A 15,414-nucleotide genomic window follows, 5' to 3' on the forward strand; every position below is an offset into this window, starting at 1 on the left:
CATTTTTTATTACATCACTTATTTGAAAAATGTGAAAAACCTTTAACATCGTGGAACGCCCGAGATTAATACAAGTATTCAATAACACGATGAGCTGTAACCGGCGGCCGCCAAGCAAACGCGACACAAATCGTCGCTCGTCAGCAGCTCGACGATGATTTCGCCGCAGAGAATCGGCAAGCTGCAGTGGGCGCGCTCCAGCAGCAGCTTCAGCAGCGAGTCCAGCGCCCAGCGTCGGAAAAATTTCCTGGGCAGTATCTTGCCCAGACGATCGGCGCAGGCGTCCGCGTACTCGTACGGGATGAACGGCGACTCGCAGAAGCGCACGAGCTCGAAGCAGTCCAGATAGCCGAGTCGTCTCTCCAACTCGTCGGGCGGTAACAGCAGCAAGTCGTGCAGCGACAGACCCGTATTAGCCATCCTCGTCCTCTTGGATAGCCTCGCGAACTTTTTGCTGCTGCGCAGTTGTTGCAGCAGCTCGTCCGGCGAGTCGACCTCGATCAATCCGTACTTGGCGAAGTACCTCATGATCGTCGTGGCGTCGTTGCGGTCCAGCTGGTATCCCTTCTTCTCGAGGCACTCGATGGTGGCCAGCGCCCCGGAGACCAGTTGCAGCTTGAAATTGCCGCGAAACTCGTATCTTCTCTCCTCGTATCTCTCGTCGAAGTCGCGCTCGGCGGGGAAAACGAAGCCCGACAGATCGGCGCCGTGATCCAGCAGAAACTCGACGGTGTGCGGCAGAAAATTCGCCACTGCCATTCGCAGCGGCGTACGGCCCTTCTCGTCCAGCGCGTCGACCTTTAGATTTAGCTCTTTCTCCTCGCACGCCTTGAAGACGATCTCGATCATGCCGTCGTCCTCGTCTCTCTTGCAGACGACGTGCAGAGCGCTGTATCCCTCGGCGTCGCGCGAGTTGGGATCCGCGCCGTTTCTCAGCAGCGCCTCGATCACGGGCTTCCTGTCGAGGAGCATGGCCCAGCGCAGCGGCGTGCGACCCTCCGCGTCCACGGCGTCGACTTTGACCGCCCGGCCGAGCTCGTTCGCGGTTCCGAAGAACGTCTTCATCAAATCTTCCTCGTCGCATCGTGATCCCTTGGCCGCGACGTGCAGCGGCGTCTCGCCCTCCTTGTTGGCCAGATTCGGATCGGCGCCGGCTCTCAGCAGCGACTCGACCACCCGCACTCGTTCGTGGGCCATCGCGAGGTGGAGCGGCGACTCGCCCGTCTCCGGCACGACGCAATCGGGATCCTGTCCCGACTCGAGCAATTTTCGAACGACCTCGACGCGGCCCACCTTGCAGGCCACGTGAAAGTGGCTGAATCCCGCGTCGTCGACGTAGTTCAGATCGTGCCGGTCGTAGATCTTGAAGAGCCGACGGACTACCGACACGCTCGGATGATCACTGCGGCCGGCGTGATGCAGCCCGGTGGTGCGACGAATCAGAGGCTTGCCTGCCTCGTCCAGTTTGGGCCTGTCCTTGAAGCCGCTGTGGGCCAAGAGTTTGATGAATCCTTTGGCGTGGAAGAATGCATCCAAGTCGTTCGTGTCGATGGCGGCCTGGACGAGAAGCCAGTCCAACTCGTCGTCCGCGAAGACGTCTTGGAAGTTCGGCGGCTTGCCCTGCCAATCGTATAAGCTCAAATCGTAGAGTCGCGCGAGTAGCTTCTTTCGCTCGCCTTCGTCTGCCCAGTTAGTGCTCGATCGTAGATTTTTCATTCGTTCCATTGTTTTCTGATTGTAATCCATCAAGTATCTGGAAAAATCGTTGTCTTCGCCTTCGTCGTCGGCGCTGTCCTCGGACGCGCTGCTCTCGCCCAAAACCGTGAAATTATGTGCACCATTGCCCGCGTCTTCGTCGTCGTCGTCGCCTTCGTCGTGGATCAAATCGTTTTCGTCGGGTTGTTCTTCGTCGTGGCCTTCGGGACCCTCGTCGTCGAAACTATCGCCGGACGAGTCGTCGGGGTTGAAAATTCCGAACCACTGGTGCACCATTGCTTACACCGGTACAACACACGGTCACTTGAACACGATGGTACACTTGAAGTTTTTTACTTGAAATTCTTTCACCGAGAATCGCTTGCCGCAGTCGATGTGCGATCTTTTTTTGTCGTTTTACTAATCGCACTCAGTGCGGCGTCGTAACGTTAACTGTGGCGGTTGGTCGTTGGAATTCAACGAACTGCGAGAAGCGTATCTTGACCGTGAGAGGGCAGATGCGTCGCGATCTCCACGCGTGAAGCAACTGAAGACGTTCGTTTGTTTTTTCGTGGATTCAAGCGATAATATTAATGTTCTTTTCCAAAAACTACATGGCCAAATAAATCATTGGAAGTATATTGTATTCAAAAAATGACCGCATGTAGGTGCAAAGTGGGTTTAATCACCGGAAATAAAGACTAATTTTTTAAAACAGATTTGAGAGTAATCTTCAAGTTTTCAATGCGTAAGCGAAATATTGAATTGTTTGTCTGACTAGACTAGAACATCACTTCTTTGAGGTATTAACAAATCTCCCTAAATAATGCCCTCCCCCGAAGGCGAAAAAATCAGAGCTCAAATCGCATCAGAAACAAAGGGCTGCGCAAGCCCCGAAGGAGACGCGTTATTTTGCGGCTTCCACTCCGTGTGTACGTATATTTTTTTTATTTTTCGAAAGGATCTTTCGCGAACCGAAAAAAACTCGAGACAAAGGAGTGTCAGGATATAAAGCCTTGCACAGAGTAATATTCCTTTTTCCCGAAAAATTACGCAAAAAGAACGCATTTCGCACGTATATAAAATAAAGAGCCCCGCGCGCGAGTTTCTTTGTCGAGACAGATAGAAATCAAATTTACCCTTTTACTTTGCCGAGTAGATTTTTATTTCGTGGCCCGAAAAATTCAAACACCAAAAGCACAAAGATGGAATTACGCGTCTCCGTGCGGTTTGTTGGCATAGAAAAAAAGGAAAGGAAAGGGAAATACAAGCCCTTTTCAGAAAGAATGCGTAAAGCCGGAGAATTGGTATACGTATATATATAGAGAGGATTTGGCATTGGTCTCGAATTGATCGGTTTATCCCTTATTGCTTCTCTCATTCATGAACGCAACTCGATGTGTTGTGTATGTAAAAAAAGCTCGACGAAAAAAAAAAAAAAACATACATCGCAATGCAGAGGCACGAGAGAGAGATTGGAAGCAAATAAAATCCCAAGCCCTCAAAGTACAGCAAAACTGTATGTACAATGTAAATACGAAGAAGATGATTCGATCGAAAAAGCACACGATCATACAGCGACGACGATGACGAAAATAAAAGAGCTCGGTTTCAACGATAAATCAGCTGCGATCGTAATTCGTAATTGGCTTAATGTAAATTGCTCTGCGGAGCTGTACGAATAAGGACTTTAAGTAAGGCACTGCTGCTGCTGCTGCTGCTTTACATTGTACGCAGAGTCCGAGTTCCTCGCGCGGCTGCAGGAGATTATGAAAATGCGAGCCCGAGTGTAATAAATATCAAAGCACTTATTATATGTAGCAACACACACACACACGTACATGTCCGTAAATATATGCAGGCCGCGCGGCGCCGGTGTGCGACAAGGTTGACCTAGAATTTTAACGCGCCCGAGAAAGGGAGCAAGGGTACGTGCACCTGAATAGATTTAATTTTTTCTCTCTCTCTCTCTCACTCACTTTAGCTTTTTTTTCTTGCGCCAAGAGTGCAGTGGTGCTGCTGTACTGCTATTGTGCATACGAGCCTGCGGCGCATTAAGTAGCTGCTGCTGCTGCCTCACGTTCGGCACCCCCGCGACGACGATGACGACGACGACGAAGACGACGATTTATTTTTCATTCTGCAGCTGTATACTGGTGGATAAGGGAGTTTTACGAATATTCGGGCGATTTTTTATCCAACGATGCGCGCGATAATTTATATAAAGGCGAATTCATCTCTGCGACGCTTCGCGAGCTTCTTTTACTCGTATGTGTGAATTCAATGCCGAAAAATCTTTATTGTATCCGCGCGCACATATCCTGTGTGCGATATTATATATAGGTGCGTGCCAGGGGCTATTGAATAAAATATTTGGATCGCCGAAGCGATAGAACGCCGCATTGAAGTCTCGAAAAAAGGAGACCGCGCGAGAGACTCCGTCAATGGTACTATATTACGATTCCACTGAGCTGATTTACGATCGATCTTTTTCCGGTTTTTTTTTCTTCGCGACGAGCGCGCGTTTATATATATTACACTCGTACGGAAAAAAAATCGAGACTGCGGATAATTGAGCACTGCGTGCGTATTAAAAATGATTGCCACGATTAATCTTATACCGGCATCGCCTCGATTATTCCGTTTTTATATTATAAATGCCTGGAGTGGAATCGAGAAAATTATTAGAACTAATACTACTCGTCGAGGTGATATTCCATCGGCAATTGGTTCTTACTTTTGGATCTGTATATTGGTCATTATTAAAAATATTCACGTACTCGAGTAGATTAAAAACACTTCGAACAACTTAACGATAAATTTTAAAAATAATTCTGATTAAGTATCCAAATTAGGCTTTATAGCATCTTTACGATCGCTCCATTAATAAAGAAAATATCTCTTAATGAAAACATTGACCATTTTATCATAATCAATTTTTAAACCAATAATTATTTATATTCATAGTCAATAATACTTTACAATTACAATATTAACAATACATAAATGCTCTTACTCCAATTATAAAATGACTTTATCTTGAGAGTTGACAAATATGTATACGAATAAGAAACTGCCATGGCTTAATTGTTGATTTTTACAATGATTTCATATCGTCTGCGGTTTATTTGTAAAGCTAAAATAGCTCTACGTAAAAATGTACGTTGTATATAGCATGTGTGTAAGTGTGTAAAATTTTTGCTCAGCTAACACGAGCCTACGAAATCAATCATTTTTATTGATTTTTATATTTACTGACTTTCATTGATAGAGAAATGTAAACAAAGAGACTAATTTTTAACTCTGAAAATCTAGAAACATAAAATTGTAACAACTATTCAACCGACTCGTTGTTTTATATCTATATTACAGCGTATTTCATTCTTACTACAAATTTCGATAATTTGTGTAACTAGTGAACGTTCACAAAATAAAAACCATTGAATACATTTTGACATCAGTTTAATACTTTTGAAATTCACTAGTAAACTTCTTCATCGTAAAAATATTTCAAATGGAAAATTATTAATACTTAAGACTTACCTACTCAAAGAAAAAAAAACCAAATTGTACAGTAATTAAGGGCAGTAAAAAAAATCAATGGAATAACATTAATTCAATGCGCTAACTTTAAGGAGAGACTGTAGGATGTGTTTATGTATGTGTGAGTACGTTTTTTAAATTTTAAAACGTCGTTTGATTGCTTCAACAGTTAAACGAGACTTTTTTGTCCTCATATAGCTTCACCCGACAGCGCCTCGTTGCGCGTGCTAACTCTTTGTATCATAACATCTTCTAATTTTTATATTTTTTTCCGCAGGTGAAAGGTGATTAGTTTTATAAATACATTATACTTCTCGATCGTATTCATCAATTTCACTCTCACGACTTGGATCATTCACTCTAAACTTAAAACTCAAAGCGTCATATGAATGCACATCGCGGTTTATAGAGCAAAAAATAATCCTCGACGATGAGGAATTACGCGAGGCGAAACACACTAGATTATTGATTCAAGAGAAAATACTTCACTCCAGCAAAGACCTGCAGTTGCTGTCTCGAACCTCTTTCGTTGCCTACTCTTTTTGGGTTTACAGAATAGTGTTTTACAGAAAATCGCAAGATTGCCAAGTCAATATGATAATTTTCAAGCAACTTCAAAGCGCATTAAACTATAAAATACTCCATGACACATTGCGAGTCACTCAAAAAATTTGCATGGATTAGATAACAATAACTAACTACACTAATATTCAGTTTTGTGGTTTATATATATTTTAAAATATTCATAAACCATTCAATGAATGAATTTGGGCCATAATCAAAGATATCAATGGACAGGAATGGCTTACAAAATATCTCACGAATTTTCAAGCTAACATTATTGAAAATAAATATTTCTGAAAATTTTCATGATCTGTTTACCAAAAAAATCGTATAAAATGCTGTAAAATTCACCCTTGTACTACGGTGAAATTCACTTTTGAAATTAAAATCGAAATCAAGTGATTCTGGTTAAGATTGTAAGAATATTTCAAGTGATGTTCCATTTTTAGTATTATTATATTTTGATTAAACTAATAATAATGTTTTGCAGAACCACTTTACAAAAATAAATCAACTTTTTTCGTTAAATTAATTTTAATATCATATATTTGTAACCTTTACAAGTTTGCCGTCGTCACGTAATATTTTAGTATCATTCTGAAGATACACGATAGTCAACGTCTCGCAAGTGACCCGCTTTTAATATCATTCAACTTTCTTTACATATGCATAATAATGACATACTCAGTTCAATTATTTTTTGCTCAGTTTACAACTTAGTTTAGCAAAAAACAATATCAAAAATCCTTTTTTAAGAAATTAAAAGCATTTTAATTATCGATTGCAAAGCTAATTTAAAAAAGTGTAGAAAACAAATTAAATAACGAAATAGTCATAAATTTCAAAGATTTATTAATAATTAGTCCTCTCAACTGTTTTAAAAAAACATTTACAAGTCTATGATAAATCACTCACATTTTGCTTAAATTCATAACACCAAGAACAAAAACGAAACAAACTGTAAACATTCACCTTAATACTATAGCTTTGAAATTCTCATAAAAGGATTTCCTTTTTCTCAACCGCCATTGTCGAATATTGGCTTGGCAAAAATGTGTAAGTATCTCATGTTGACCATCTCACTATACCACTATAAAAATCAATAATTCTTTTACAAACAACTTATTGACCGTTTAAATTCATTAAATCTGTAACTGAATTTTCGTTTTTAATTTTCATATAGTAGTGCAATGGTATTTAGAATGTCAAATAGAGTAGGCTAATAAAAATGAAGAAAATTAAAGGAGGTGAAACGTGTCAATGTTTTACAGTAAGTTAAAGACTTTTCAGATCATTTTTCCCAGCAAAAATCCAACCAAAACCATGGCTACAGCAATGATGATTTGGGTGGTAGACATTGACATAGGGTTGCTGGGATGATGGTGTGATGTCAAGCCTGAGACTGAAGCAAAACTAACATCTTTTCCCAAAGCAGCATTTTTCCATTTCAAAACTTCCTCCTAATAAACAATCAATAACAGTTAATACTTGAAAATGTTTTTTGTAAAGAAAAAATAAAACCATAATATACCTTCAACATCAAATTTTCTTGTCTAAGAGTACTTTCTTCCACCCTCAATTGGTGAACTTCTTGTGCAGCTTTCAACAATTTTTCTTCAGCTTCAACAGGCTAAAAAAAATAAATGATTAATGTGATGAAACTTGTATTATCAACACTTCTTCTAAAATTTGAATTCTGCAGAAATCGTTACATACTTTTGGTGATGATTTCAGTGCATCACCAGTAGCCTTGCTTTTGTCATCGATTGCAAGTGGTTCTGATTTGCCTCCTGAATTAACTGTCTTACTTTTGGTTGAAGATGTAGAGGTATTATTAGTAGGATTCTCAAAAACACATTTTAATTTTGTATCCATTAACTGATCAGGCTTAACATCTTTCCACTGAAATATTCAATAAATTGTCAATTCAAAAGTTAATCCAACATGAAAAATGATAATTTTAAATTATATTGGTGAAAATTGTTTTATGTGAATCAATTTTGATTAATATTCACTTTTCTACTTTAAATAATTAATAATTTTATAAAAGAGATTTTAAGTACAGCGATAATAGTATAAAGATATAAATACAAAGGTATCTTTTTTATAACTTGCTTAAGGTACTTTAACATGAATATGTTTGAATCAATTTTACATTGAATCATACACAAAAATGACAAATCTTTACAAAATTTAATCATTCAAGAGTGCAATGCTAAGTACGAATTTACTTTAAAATATATTAATTTACACCAATGGTGTAAGAAAGAATAGTAAAAAAATTACATTTTTTTCATTCGTATATTACTAAAGATGATTTCAGAGGTTTTGAAATAAAATATTTACTTACAATTTCTGTCAGATCTTCATCTGGATCATCATTTGGAGCAACAATCGTTTGAACCATGAATTTGTGTTTATTTTTTTCTTTTGGATCAAAGTCATACGGTTGAAGACACACTAAAACATATTTATGTGATAGAAAATTTTTATATTTCAGTACATTGTAAAGGCTGCAAACAATAAAGTTACAAACCTGCAATTTCACTTATTTCTTTTGGTTTGATAAGACCAGAGTTTGGTCTTACACAATATCTTTTTGGAGCTGTGGTCTTAATTTTAAAATATACTTTTTGATCACTAGTTGGATTAGTCAATTTCATATACGAAGCGATTGGGGCTCCTGTAAATGGACCTGCAGAAGATTACAAAAAATTTATGAAATAACTATTGAAAAATAAATATATAAAATGAAATTTTTACTATACATGTTTGAATTGACTGCGTTCAACCATACCAACATGAATAATTTTCAATGCATGATACATCGATAGTTTGAATGTTTTAGACAAAATTATAAATCAGTTAATTGCAAGATTACAAGTGAAAGTTAAATAAATGTTGAGCAATGTTAAAAAAACTACGCACAATTTCTTCAATCGTCAAAAGTTCAATTGGTTTCTAGTAAAAAGTTATAATTACTTGATCAAAACATATGTTGTTATTTTCATTTGAATGTACAAGTACCAAGTAAAATGGTATCAAAATTGATAATCTAAAAGCCAAAATATGAAATAGGAAGTTTTGAGTCACTTTTTCAGTTTTGAGTCATCATTGGTTTTGCAAGCATTAACCATTGAGAAGATAAATATAGCGTGCATGTAAGTTGGCATTGATTAGAGAAAGGGAATAATTTTGTATACATAGGAAGTGTGAGGAAGACTTGTATATCGGCTTTTGAATCACAAAAAGCCAGCATTCTGGCAAGATAGTTGGAGTGGTTGGCTAAATCAATACGTCAAAAAGACGTTCGTATCTTTTTAAGAGGCGCGCGGTGGCTCGTGTGTCTAAAAGACGAGAATACAAAGAGAGAAGAAAGGTAGGTATAGGTAGAAGAGCCAGGCTGAGCATCGATAGTCAGCACTCAACACGGACACACACAGAGCCTGTGTGCACTGCCAATGTACAATCGAGTCAACAACAATCCGTTTGGCGCTCGCACGCGAATCGCGCGACTCTCGGGAAAAATCAAGCAGCAGACCGCAGGCGGACGGGACGGGATTGGTTAGAGTTTCAGCGATAGGGCGTAATGAGATTGGCCCTCTTCGAGAGCAACGAGTTAATGCAACGAAGCCGAATTTCACGCCTGGATCGAAATGGAGACCTCGTGATCATGGCCATCGTCGGCTGGCTCTCTTTTTACGATGCTCCTCTTCTCACTCTTTCTAAAATCTGCGGTTTTCCGCGAAGGGAAATGCAGCAACACTTGGCGTAGGCGCAAGAGAGAGAGAAAGTAAAAAAGAAGCCCTCTAAAAAAACAGCGACGAAGCGCGAGAAAGATGCAAATGAAATTGTAGAGAGAGACACACAGTCGACTCGAGCGTGCGAGGCCGTCGAAGAAGACGTAAGCGCGACGACGACGACGACGACGACGAAAGGCACAAACGAAACGCACGATGCATCGAAAGACAAAGGAAGGAAGCGGGAAGGCTGGAGGAGAGAGAGAGTCGGATTGGCAGATTCGACGAATAATAATAGAAATAAAAGTATCGTCGATAATCACTTACCCCTAAATCGAAGCTCGTTCTCCGGCTCGATGATAAGCACTTGTTCTGGTTTGTTGGACATTGTGTCGGTGAGTGTGTAGTAGTTGTCGTTGGCGATCTATATAGGATTACGACTCTTCGACGACGACGACGACGACGACGACGATGTGTGTTTCTCTCTCTCTTCGTTTTGTATACCTCGGGCGGCGCAGCTGACGAGAGGAGACGTCGCGTTCAACTTCGGCACACTGCACACACAAGAGCAATAATAATATAATAAATTAACCGCAGCAGAGCGGATAATCTTTATACGTTGAGGGAGAGAAAGAGACAGACAGACAGTGAGACGAGAAGGCACGCACGACGCACACACACACACCAAAGTCACACAGGTGCGATCTCTGCAACACGAGAAAAAAAGAGAGGCCTTATTGTAACTATACTCGATACACACACGATAGGTTTTTGAGATATTATATGTAATTATTACGATGGTGTGTATATAATAAATAAGCAAGAGCAGCAGTAGCAGCAGTAGCAGCAGCAGCGAGACTCGCGCTTCCTCCTCCTTATACCTATAAATACTCTCTCTCTGTGGCAGGGTTAGTGCCTCGGAATATATAATAAAAGTAATAATAATAATCGCGACAATGGGGCAGACAAACTGATCTTCGCCGTCGTTAAATATATATATTCCGGGGCACACACACACACACAGACAGTCGACGACTGGATGACTCAAAAACTTTGAGATTACACGGCTCGCGCAAAATATCGCGAACAATGTATTCGTTATCACGAGGATGATCACCAAAAATTTTTTACTCCGACGACTCTTCGCGGGCAGGCAGTCGTGTTGGGCCCCGTAGCTGCTGCTGCTGCTGCTTACGATATAATGTTTTTATGTCTTGGCTCGTGTTACGTTACAAAAGCTGCACGTACTTAAGAATTGTCAACGCGGGCACGCAGCAAAACTATCGGTGCAGCTGTAATAAGTACTTGGGTTATTATCGAGTACTGGTCGTGTGGCAGTCTCTCAATGCCGCAGCGAGTAGCACAAGTCGGGCTGGCTGCTACTACTGCTGCTGCTGCTGCTGCTGCTGTAAGCTGCTGTTGTGTGTATATATGAATTCACGAAGCACACATACACGCACGCACGGATACAAATCCAACAGAGCTCGATCTATATAGATATTATATATTCGCGCGAGAGAGCTAGCGCTGACTGACTACACGATACGCTTATATATATGATTACACATGTATATGCTTACTCAAAGTGTACAGTCAGCATCAACGCACATACACACACATACACGAACACACGAACAAACACACACGCTGGATCGTAAGTAGTGTATATTGTATGGTTAACGCGCGCGCGTGTAGACGAGAAACAAAATTATATTTTATAACGAATCTCTTCGTGCAAACCGACCAATAAGATTACACTCGTCGCTCTGCGATCTGTGACGTCCGTCTGTCCGTGTACTGTGTATATATGTTTTTTTGCGTTACCTATATATATGTATATAAATACAACACTGTTGTACCCGTAGCGAGTAGTGACTCGTCGCGTCGCGCGCAGTACAGGGCATCAATCCACAATTGCAGCCTTAAAAACTTGGTGTGTGACTCTCGTCACCGAACGCGCGACAGCAGCCTCAAGCACGATACTCTAATCCACTGACATTTACGCACACACATATACGGTATATGTATACACGCGCGAGACGTTATATACACGACGGTATTCCGCTGTTTTTCCAATTTCTCTCGGTTGCCGCCGCGGCTGCTGCGCGCCCGTGAGCTGTGATAGCGACGAGACGACGACCGTTTATGTTTCGTGACTGGTCGAAACGCATGCGCCCTCAGTCGACTGCCGCGAATGTTACATTTTTGCGGACCCGCGAGAGTCAAGATCGCGCTAATTGAAATGAGCCGAGGCTTTGTGCAACGCGTTTTATCTTGGAAAAGTGGAATTTTTTTCATTGAAAATCATCTAACTTGATAAAGCTTTTCATTTCTCAGAAAAAAACTTTAAAAAAATTATATTCTTAATTTCGCTCATTTGCGAAGAGAAGATGAGGCGAATTCCGTTCCGTTTATTTACGACAACCAAAACAACCTTTGGAACGAGTTAAACAATGCGTGAGAAACTATCGATCAACGCGGCCAACAAGTATATAATGCGATTCGAGAGAGAGAGGCATTACGCAAAGAGGGCGGAAAGGTTTTTTTTTATACATAATCTCGCGCGAGGGTCGTCGATTCTTCTGCATGTGCAGCTGTGTCTTGAAACATAACTGCGACACGCGTTCGGTTTATGGAGAAAAAAAAATGACCGATTTCGTCGTATGGCATTGTGTATACACAGCAGCATTGAGCGCCGTTTTAACAATCGAACGCACATGCACAATCGCGCAAATAATCTTCTAATCGCGCTATAATATTCACGGTCGGATCATATATATAGGTATATATCGAGGAGGGCCGTTAAATTGTGTTCGTGCCGCATTAAATATTATTATAGTGTATATATGAGCGATCCATAATGTATGTGTTATACCTCTCGCAGGCCGGGGAGCGTCCACAAGCTCACCAAGTTTAATGGCACACACATATATATAGCCGTTTAAAAAAGGAAATGACCTCAAAAGTGATTACTCACGCGTCACGGTCGATACTTTTTTCCTGAGAATAGTAGTTGCGCAAAGTAAAAAAAAAAAACGTTCGAACTGCACCAAGAGCCGTGGCTCTTATTTAGCATAAATCTGCGTGGTACGAGACAAAAAATTCGTGCGTGCCAAATTATGTTGCATTACACAATGGTTTGCATAGTTGTCTTGAGATTATTTGAAATTAATTAATACGAGCTTTTATTCTCATAACTTTGCTTTATCCAAATGCACGAACTCAGTTCTCGCTCCGAGTTATCTTTACTTGTTCTTCGTCAATGATTCTCTTATGCGTATGATGGATTTTCAGTAAGACGATCAATAAGGCATTGAATAGTCGTCCAAGACACGCGAAGAGAGACAGACGAACCAAACGGTTTTACGAATTTTTTTTTGAATTGTCAGTCGAACGATTTGTAACGATTATTCTCGAGCTTCGAACGAATTCGGAGGACTCGATCGAACGTCTATCGCATTTTCATTTCAATGCGCGACAATTCGCTCGGAGCGCTATCTCCACTTAACGCTCGATTAATTAGGATCGATTTGAAATTCACTTACAGCTAATTATAACGCCTCTACGCGTTCGCCCGTCGGAGTAAACAATTCGAAAAAGGCTTCTCCGCGCCCCTGAGCGCGATGATTTAAGGTTTAGGTGTACGCGCGCACGCCAATTGCCATCGAGTATCATTATGAATATGCAATTCAAAGAATTCGTCGCGAGGCGAAAAGTCGTTGCGTCACTGCACCGCGACTCCCATTATTATCGATAACACGGCATAATTGTTGGAAAAAACGATCAAAATTGAATACCCGATAGATAGCACAGCTAATACGGGCAATCGAAACAACTTAAATTTAACTCACTCTCGTGTCGTTACTTGTTATTGTTGTGGCTGCAGCGTATATATTGGCCGTTGCAATCGATGGCTCCGAAACTCGCTAAATAGTGTGTCGAACGATGACTGCGAAACTATAAGCGCGCGCAGCAGCAGCAGCAGCAGACTTTGCCTATATAGAATACATCCACCTGTAGCCCACTGCTCCGGATTATAACATAGCTGCGAGTTTCTCTCTCTTTGCTTCTGCCCCTGCACGTGTGCTGCTCCGCGCTGTTTTGTACGCGAAATATCGTACGCATCCGCGTGTGCCGTATTACTACGAGTTGTGCGTTGTAAATTTTGATAAAACACTCTTTTTGTAACCTCGAGCAAAGTCGACGTTTTTACGAAGATGGAAGTGATACCGAGTCCCTTGATCGATCCCAATGCCAATGCCGAAGCTTATAGAAGTCTCGCGGGGCAGAATCAACAACCGGGCTTCGATAAACAATTGGAATTCTTGATTATTCACAAAGGTAAATAGCTGTGCAGGTTAGATCACGAAGGATACCGGCTTTTTCAAACTATTAAGTATTTAATTACTATAAAATGTATGAATTATATCCATCTTAATCTAGATGTATCAAAGTATCTTTGTACATTTTTGAATATTTTTTTATCCATTGAAAACGAGCGAAAAATAAACTGTATCCTCATCAATGAATTTGCAGATGAGAGCCTGGTTTTGGGAGCAAGTAATATGCAAGATCGATACTGGAGTGGTTCTCTATGGTATCATAAAAATGTTGACAATTTCAGTCATGAAAATTATTTGACTTCGATCAAAACTGAGAGCGGAGCTCGGGCAGCCTGTTATTTGGGAAAATTTGACACTTTTGCTATCGGCGAAGATAGCGGCCTTCTGCAAATATTCAATTTGAACTACAATCCTGTCACGAAGAAGACAGATTTACATTGCATAGGATATTCTTGTCAACACGATGACAGCATTACTTCAATTTCAAAATTTGAAGATGACAGTCGTATTGTCACTGCAGGAATGGATTCAAGGTAATGATTATAACTATTAAAAAATATCATAATTGAATTAGCTTAATTACATTGCGAATAATTTTCTAGTATAAAAGTTTGGGATACCAAGGACATGGTAGCTACTCATTCATACTCACCTGCACATTTGGATGCTGTTACTTGTGTTGCAACTCAACCAGGTAGCAATGAAGTATTTGTTTCTACTTCATTAGATCATGAAGTACTTTTATGGGACACCAGAAAAGCCAAACCTGCTACAGGTTAGTATAAATAATTTCTTATAAATATGGCATGTTTTATTGATTATTTAAAATTTTAAGGTTTGTGGGATGAATTTCATTGTGGATTTACTGCAGTATCATGGAAGCCTATAGATGGTAATATAATTGCTCTAGGAGCACAGGATGGTAGCATAACTGTGATTGATATTCGGCATTCAAAAGAAGCTCTTGAAAATTCAATTCAATTTTCTAGAGGAGTACATAAATTATCATTTAATCCTGATAAACCAGCTCATTTAGCTGGCTGTTGTGATTCTGAAAACATTAAAGTATTTGATGTGGATAATAGTTTAGAAATTTTATATGAAAATGAGAGTCATGATGATTTTGTTAGAGATCTTGCATGGCACAAAAATGATTTGCTCACATGTTCTTGGGACTTCACAGTTCTTAGACATACTCCATATACTGCAAATTCTCAAGCTGAAAGTTTTACACCTGAAAGCTCACCAACTAAAGTGGTTCAAGTTGATGAATAATATATGCTAGATTTCTCTATTCCAAATAAAAAGATTTTGTATAGTTTAAAAACATAATTTGATAACAGTTAAGTTAAACAGATAAATGCAACAAGACTTTTTTTTATTCATTACTGGACAGACTTTTTTAATTTTATTTTTTAAATTTAGTTAGAATAAATTTCTTTCTAATGTATAAATAATGACTGCTTTAAATATAAAGTAATTTTTTTGTTGATTTCATATCATTTGAATTGTTATGACATAATTGTTTA

General features: G+C 40.0%; 2 protein-coding genes across 11 annotated transcripts; one reads left to right on the forward strand and one right to left on the reverse strand.

Moving 5' to 3' along the window:
- Positions 1 to 6,637: 6,637 nt before the first annotated feature.
- LOC106654889 (vesicle-associated membrane protein/synaptobrevin-binding protein) lies at positions 6,638 to 13,477 on the reverse strand. 10 transcript variants are annotated; one of them, XM_023460968.1, is made up of 8 exons: positions 10,997 to 11,014; positions 10,185 to 10,249; positions 9,870 to 10,096; positions 8,339 to 8,497; positions 8,153 to 8,262; positions 7,519 to 7,704; positions 7,334 to 7,432; positions 6,638 to 7,262 (listed from the first exon to the last, which is right to left on the reverse strand). In XM_023460968.1, the coding sequence occupies exons 3-8, from the start codon at positions 9,928 to 9,930 to the stop codon at positions 7,089 to 7,091; spliced, it is 789 nt and encodes a 262-aa protein (XP_023316736.1). In that variant the 5' UTR covers positions 9,931 to 10,096; positions 10,185 to 10,249; positions 10,997 to 11,014; the 3' UTR covers positions 6,638 to 7,088. The 10 variants fall into 10 exon arrangements, with proteins under 10 accessions (XP_023316736.1, XP_014230484.1, XP_014230495.1 ...); XM_014374998.2 differs by lacking the exon at positions 10,997 to 11,014 and adding an exon at positions 10,791 to 10,958; XM_014375009.2 differs by lacking the exons at positions 10,185 to 10,249; positions 10,997 to 11,014 and adding an exon at positions 13,394 to 13,477.
- Positions 13,478 to 13,591: 114 nt separating this feature from the next.
- On the forward strand, positions 13,592 to 15,393 carry LOC106654887 (methylosome protein 50-like). The gene is made up of 4 exons (XM_014374996.2): positions 13,592 to 13,883; positions 14,079 to 14,418; positions 14,488 to 14,660; positions 14,721 to 15,393. Exons 1-4 carry the CDS (start codon positions 13,760 to 13,762, stop codon positions 15,158 to 15,160), a joined length of 1,077 nt encoding a protein of 358 aa, XP_014230482.1. The 5' UTR covers positions 13,592 to 13,759; the 3' UTR covers positions 15,161 to 15,393.
- Positions 15,394 to 15,414: the final 21 nt, after the last annotated feature.

This window comes from Trichogramma pretiosum, unplaced genomic scaffold (genome assembly GCF_000599845.2).
Source record: "Trichogramma pretiosum strain Unisexual culture from Peru unplaced genomic scaffold, Tpre_2.0 scaffold56, whole genome shotgun sequence".
Lineage (NCBI taxonomy): Eukaryota > Metazoa > Arthropoda > Insecta > Hymenoptera > Trichogrammatidae > Trichogramma > Trichogramma pretiosum.

What these genes read in the sequence shown, in the direction of transcription:
- LOC106654889 (XM_014375009.2), bottom strand. Translation starts at nt 9,930, where the DNA reads ATGTCCAACAAACCAGAACAAGTGCTTATCATCGAGCCGGAGAACGAG. An exon ending in ATGAAGATCTGACAGAAATT is followed by an intron (nt 7,705 to 8,152) that starts GTAAGTAAATAT and finishes TGAATATTTCAG; the next exon opens with TGGAAAGATGTTAAGCCTGA. An exon ending in AAGAAAATTTGATGTTGAAG is followed by an intron (nt 7,263 to 7,333) that starts GTATATTATGGT and finishes ATTGTTTATTAG; the next exon opens with GAGGAAGTTTTGAAATGGAA.
- LOC106654887 (XM_014374996.2), top strand. Translation starts at nt 13,760, where the DNA reads ATGGAAGTGATACCGAGTCCCTTGATCGATCCCAATGCCAATGCCGAA. An exon ending in ATTCTTGATTATTCACAAAG is followed by an intron (nt 13,884 to 14,078) that starts GTAAATAGCTGT and finishes ATGAATTTGCAG; the next exon opens with ATGAGAGCCTGGTTTTGGGA. An exon ending in ACTGCAGGAATGGATTCAAG is followed by an intron (nt 14,419 to 14,487) that starts GTAATGATTATA and finishes ATAATTTTCTAG; the next exon opens with TATAAAAGTTTGGGATACCA.